Source organism: Pterocles gutturalis, unplaced genomic scaffold (genome assembly GCF_000699245.1).
Source record: "Pterocles gutturalis isolate BGI_N339 unplaced genomic scaffold, ASM69924v1 scaffold11075, whole genome shotgun sequence".
Taxonomy (NCBI): Eukaryota; Metazoa; Chordata; class Aves; order Pterocliformes; family Pteroclidae; genus Pterocles; species Pterocles gutturalis.
In genome coordinates this window covers 30825-36824 of record NW_010140835.1, presented here as the reverse complement: position 1 = coordinate 36824, position 6000 = coordinate 30825, and the positions used below count along the sequence as shown (strand labels likewise).

Below are 6000 nucleotides of genomic sequence, written 5' to 3'. Positions count from 1 at the left end.
ACGTGTCAGAGGCAAGACAGATAGTTTACATAACTACTCTAGTTACGCACAGGTTCTGGGTTATACCCTTCTGACCCATTTCTGATACAAGCTTCATGTGCCAGAACAGAATGGATCAGGAGCAGGGGATTTAATTTTCTGTTTCATAGTTAAGAATTGCATGCCGTGTTGAGAAGTTGTTCTGTATTCTTAGAAACTGTAGCTAGGATATCTTCTATATGTTGTTCTTGTTCAAATGTTTTAATGTGCATTTAGGAAACTGATTATTAGTTTAGAAATATGATCGGAAGTCTGTTAGCATTAGAAACAGCACATCCTGGGTTTTTAGTGATCTCATGTTTTTTTGGTATGCATACATACATTTCAGCACACTGTTGCAGCTTTACAAGAACTCAAAAATCAGTTATGGTTTGGGGTGTGTGTTTTTTTTTTTTTTTTCTTAGGGGTAATCTTTAAAGCTTTGTGATATTGCTGATTACCTTTCACCATTCCTGTTTATAATTTGTAGTTATAGTGAATTACTTATGGCTTGTCCTGAAATATCATCTTGCTAAGAATCAGATTTTTTTTTTTTTTGGTCTAAATTACCAAATTTGGAGTAGTCTTTCTAATATTTGTAGAATAAGTGCTGCTCAGCAGAGGTGATACAATTTTGATAGGCGGCATGCAAAAGTTCTGGCTTGTAAGTATCACCTGCATGGAGAGATGTTTTGGCCAGTGTGTTCATTTTGCTCCCTGTGCCTCTGCTAATTCCATCAGCAGGGGACCCAGGTGGTGTCACTTGATGCTTTCAGTCCCTCAGAGACACTGGAACACTTTGTCCCCAGCAGCTCATCCCTTTGCTAGAACAATTGATATAATTGCATTTTTCTCTTTTGCATGTTTTATGTCACTGTTCCTTTTGTTCAGAACACTGTAGATTGTACTGCATTCACTTTTCTTTTTACAGTTTCATAGGAGAATTTATAAAGGAATCCCACTGCAGTTCAGAGGGCAAGTCTGGTCTTTACTACTTGATGTCCCTAAAATGAAAGAAGAAATGAAAGACTTTTACAATGTGAGTTTGTAGAATTTCCACTTAATTAAAATTTTTTGAGTACTAAGGCTACAGTTTTTATTAAGCTTTTGTTATTATGCAGTGTTTAAAAAAAAATTAAAAAAAAAGGATTAGAAATTGCATTGAACTACTGCTTGTTTTAGTGAGGAAAAAGGCTGTGTATTGAAAAGCACTCTTCCAGCTTATTTTTTGGTTTTGTAATTCATGTAATTAATTTGGTCTTCTTTCCATTTATTTTCCCATCCTCAAATCCTTGCAAAAGCCTTTCTGAAAGCAAAGCAAAAGAAAATAAAACAAACCCCTTGTCCCAGTAAGAAGACAGAAACCTCTGAAACTACAGCTCTTCCCTGGGAAATGTCTATTAAGGAAGCACCTTGTTAGCTGAGTATCAGTTAACAGAAGTTACAGTATTCTGGAGGGGATGGAGGTCGGTGCCTTAATCTTCCAAAATCCGGAACAAGCTGGCTGTCTTTCTGCCATCTCATCTCCAAGTAAACCTTAGATATCCCTTACAACTCACTGTCTGGTTACTTAATTGTATTATCAAAGATGCACCTGATGACAGCATGCTAACCCCACAAAATTCTCCAGGCATAAATCGACTAGTTAAGCATTCTACTTAGAATACAAAGAAAATAGCTATGTCCTCCCCCCAGAGATATCCCTTACAACTCACTGTCTGGTTACTTAATTGTATTATCAAAGATGCACCTGATGACAGCATGCTAACCCCACAAAATTCTCCAGGCATAAATCGACCAGTTAAACATATCTCCTACTTAGAATATAAAGAAAATAGCTATGTCTTCCCCCCAGCCCCTGTCCTCACCCTGAGTAGGAGTTAAAGCGACCTCTGAATTATTGCGGTTACATTCCTCTGAATTTTTCCCTGCTAACTCCACTTTCTCTGTGGGTGTGAATACAGCTGATGGCCATCAGAGCTAAACTTGACACGAGAGTGGAGTAAGGTTCATGTGCAGGCTGGTAAATTAGGCAGAAGGGGAATCAAATCCTTTAAAATTCTGTCTTTTCCTCTCTGTCTCTCTCTCTGACAAGGGATTATAGGGACAGTTTAGCTAACAGAAAGGCAATTTAGTGTTTTAGAGTGTTTGAATTTTTCCCCACACAAATTTAAATGTTCACTGCCTTTTAAAGAAATTATGTTCAGAGTTTCAAGGAGATGCATTGTTGGTTTGGTTTTTGGCATTTTCTAATAGCACTTTTTTGGACCTGAGGCTTTGTGTCTGAGTAGACAAGGAATCTTGTTAAGGTCATGAAAGAAGATCGATGTTGGCATTGATGTTATCTAAATTTTGGTCTCTGTGATCTTCCTCTTAAATTATTTATTGCTCTTTAGTTTGACAGGCTGCTCTTTCTGACTATTATGTTTTGTTTAACTTTGTAAGACTAGTGGCAGATCCAAAAGGGATGAAACACAGTTCGTGCTGAATAATGTGGTTATGGGAAAGAATCCTGAGTAAAACCAGAAGCATTTAAAAAAAAATATGAATTCATCTTCAGAGGTGATTAATGCCATCTAGTGCTCAGTGCAAAACAAAGAAGTATTTGTAGCTCAGATATAAAAGTAGAAAGAGTTTCTTCCATCATTATCCGAGCTTATTTATTTATGATAAGCTCATTTTACTGCTCTCCATTTTTCGCATATTCTCAAGTGATTTTAACACTCCTCATTACAGGTATCACTTACAAATTGCACACCTTAAAATTAGAAGGAAAATACATACTTTTGCTGTAGGACAAACAGCTTCTTTCAGTTCTCTGTGCAGGGCAATTACAGTTCTTAATTTTCCATCCTTTCAATTTCTCACCCTTTAGGTACCCTTTCTTCTCACACGCTAGAGGCTCCCATGATGGCAAGGGCTCAGGATGCTTCTTTCCCTGTATTCCAACAAATCATAGGCTCTGAGTTCTCATGCCACCTTAAAACTACAAATTTTCTCTTCTGTCTGTCTGGGGGACAAATCATTCTGGATGTTAGTACTTTAAATGATACTGAAAGGTGTGTGAAGCTGGGATTGTGGTTAGTGTAGTGCTGGCTAATGGCTGCTACCGGTTGGGTCAATGGCTTGCACCTGAAGCTTCTGGTTGTATTCAACAGGCTGAATGAATGTTATTGTTCCCTTTTTGATGCCTTTATTTTTCTTATTTTTATCTTTAAACTTTTTTGTTTTCTTGCAACCAGAATCTGTAGAGTTCTGCTTTTTGATTGCCTGTGGTAATCTCTAACAATGCCTACCCAGATGGAACGTTTTGAAAATACCATGTTGAATCCAGTTAGTAATGTCTTGCAAACTCACCTTTTAGGGGCAGAAGTCTGAATGAATGAATGAATGCCAAGAGAAAATTATTGTTAAGTGTGAAAAATAAGGTGGCAGTGTAACCTCTGGAGGCTTCTGAAGTATTCAGTTGAAAATTGGGTTTAATTATAAAACATTAAAGCAAGTGCTAAAGTAGAGGTATTCTACAACTAACTTAGATTAGAACAGAAAGACGGAAGAAATTACTAGAGAAATGTCCATTATCTCTACTTAGCTACATAGCTGCCCGTTATTAACTATTACTTTTGCTTAAAGAAGGCAGGAAAAGTATGAAAACCACACTAAATCATTCGCTACAAGTCCAGTCTGGAGCACTTGCCTTTTAGGTTCTTGTTCCTGAGTCATAAAATTAACTTTCTGTCTTTCTCCAGTGATGTGCCTACCTGAGAAGTGGCAATTAGAAATTTGAAATGATAAAACATAGCCTTGAATATGGGTAGTGAAAATGTGTATTATGGGATTGGTCTTTTTACATCTACACTGTGTAAATGTGTCTGACTCTATAGAATTTATATATTTTATGAACATTTTGGAAGTTAAAATTCTTGATCTTGTGAGTTGCTATTCTAAATTAACTGTTTGAAATCATGAGATGGCAAATACTTCATATAGGTGTACAGTCAGGCAAGTTTCTGCTATTTTAGAGTTCACAATTTTAAACTTAATTTCTGTTCTTTACTGTTTTCCCAGAAATTGAAGTTTCAAGCACGAGGGTCTTCGCCAGATATTAGGCAAATTGATCTTGATGTAAATCGAACATATAGAGATCATATAATGTTTCGAGACAGATATGGTGTTAAGTAAGTAAATTAAAAGGTTTGGTTTTGTTTATCCTAAAAAATGACTTCCAATCTGCCTCAAACCTCTTGGACCTATGCAAGAATATTGAATGTAAGCTCCAGAATTTCAAGGCAGGATTGTCTATGTGCAATGATGTGATTACCGTTACTGCTGCAAAACCGGATGGTCGCTTCCAGCCAACCAGTTTTCCCTCACTATGAGGTGGTCAGTAGCACTCCAAAGAAAGCCATTTCTACACTGTTCTCATCTTGCTTCATATTTAATAAAAACAGTCTCAGATCTTGTAAATACAAAAGCGTGGGAATTCCAAACTAATAAATTAATAAGGATTTATTACCTGATCATTGTATTTGACTGTGTATTTTCAAAAATAAAATAACTTTTTGCATCTCTAATAACTTCTGTCATCCCAAAGATTTTAGCCTTCCTTTGGATTTTATATTCCTCTTCTCGTAGTATCTAATTCAGAACCAAATAAAACAGTATTGCAGGTGTGAGCATTTAATTGTTTACAAATGCAACCCTTACTGCTTTTGGATTTCTTTTTTTTTTTTTTTTTTTAAATCTATCATTGGATGAGGAATATTAAGCAGCTGTCATCTTTAAAAATGCTTAATAGTGAAATAAGTGTGGATACAAACATCAGCATTGTTGCTAGCTTGCAGCATCAGCACCCTGCTGAGATGAAGAGGGTATTTTTTTCAGTTCTGTGACTGTATTAGTTTGATTTTTAATCTCCTTTTCTTTCCAAGGCAGATTCTACCATAGTCTGCTCTTTTCAAAAAGCAATACTCAAAGAGCTGTGGATTTTAATGTGATGATAAACCAAATATTTTCCTATATTATTATTCCAGGTATTTTCTGGACAAATCCTAAATATGGGGGATTTCTCTGATGGCTGCAACACAGGGTGGAGTACAAAGCAGAAATTCCCAAGCTGAGAGCTATCCTGTGCAGCCACTGTAGTTCAGATACATTGGTGCAGTGCCATCTATACTGGAGCTGACATGCCTTGTCCCTTGGTAGTGCTGACACAGTGCCATGTAAAAGTGGTTGTGTTGCTTCTGGGCCTCAGTTAGTTTTTTCTACATTTTAGCTGTTTGCAGAAGCTTGCTACCCCATCAGTTTGGGGTTAACACAAGCAGAGCCAGCTCCAGTCCCTGTAACTGTGTTGTAAGGATGCCTACAGAGTCCACGGGAAAGCCTTTGGCTGCATAAAGCAATTTCACACTTGGAATAGATCTTGGAATTACTGTGCATATATTATGTATTTCCAGTGATGCCCTGATGAAAAATTCAGAAATCATTTCACATAGCAATGAAATCAAGTCCCCTGGGTAAATCAGTAGCTTGTTTGACTTTTAAGTAGACTATGTCTTTGAAAGTTCATCCTTTTACAGGTCTTTAGTGGTATCATCTAGTGTAAATTGTACTAAAATTACCATTATGTTATGTATCTTACTGTGAATGAGATTGAGCTCTTATGTTGAATTTCATATGGTCAAATGAAGATACAGAAGGTACCCATGTACATTTGGGATCTTTTAGTTTGTCCTTGTAAAATACGACTCCAGCTTAATACGAAGTACTTTAGGTTACACGTTGGTTACTGAAGAATGACTAAGCTTCAGTGCTGCAAGAGGGCAGACAAAAATGCCGTAATCTAAATGTTTTGGCAAAATTCTCCAAGTACGCATCCTCTTCCCAGTAGAAAATATGCAGCTTTTTGCTTATTTTTTCTTTTTTTTAATCTGGTAGGATATATTTCTGTATATTTGATTAGTGACAGGCAGAGGGAATTTC

The 6000-nt window shown here is 36.6% G+C and overlaps 1 protein-coding gene across 1 annotated transcript in view; it reads left to right on the top strand.

Moving 5' to 3' along the window:
* Window positions 1-367: 367 nt before the first annotated feature.
* USP6NL (USP6 N-terminal like) overlaps window positions 368-6000 on the top strand; it is a gene marked incomplete at its 5' end in the record, with an annotated part of 28252 nt that continues 22619 nt past the window's right edge. Inside the window, 3 exons of the mRNA XM_010083823.1 lie at window positions 368-399; window positions 948-1057; window positions 4087-4196. Coding sequence (XP_010082125.1) covers window positions 368-399; window positions 948-1057; window positions 4087-4196 — 252 coding nt within the window. The remainder of the gene's footprint in view (window positions 400-947; window positions 1058-4086; window positions 4197-6000) is intronic.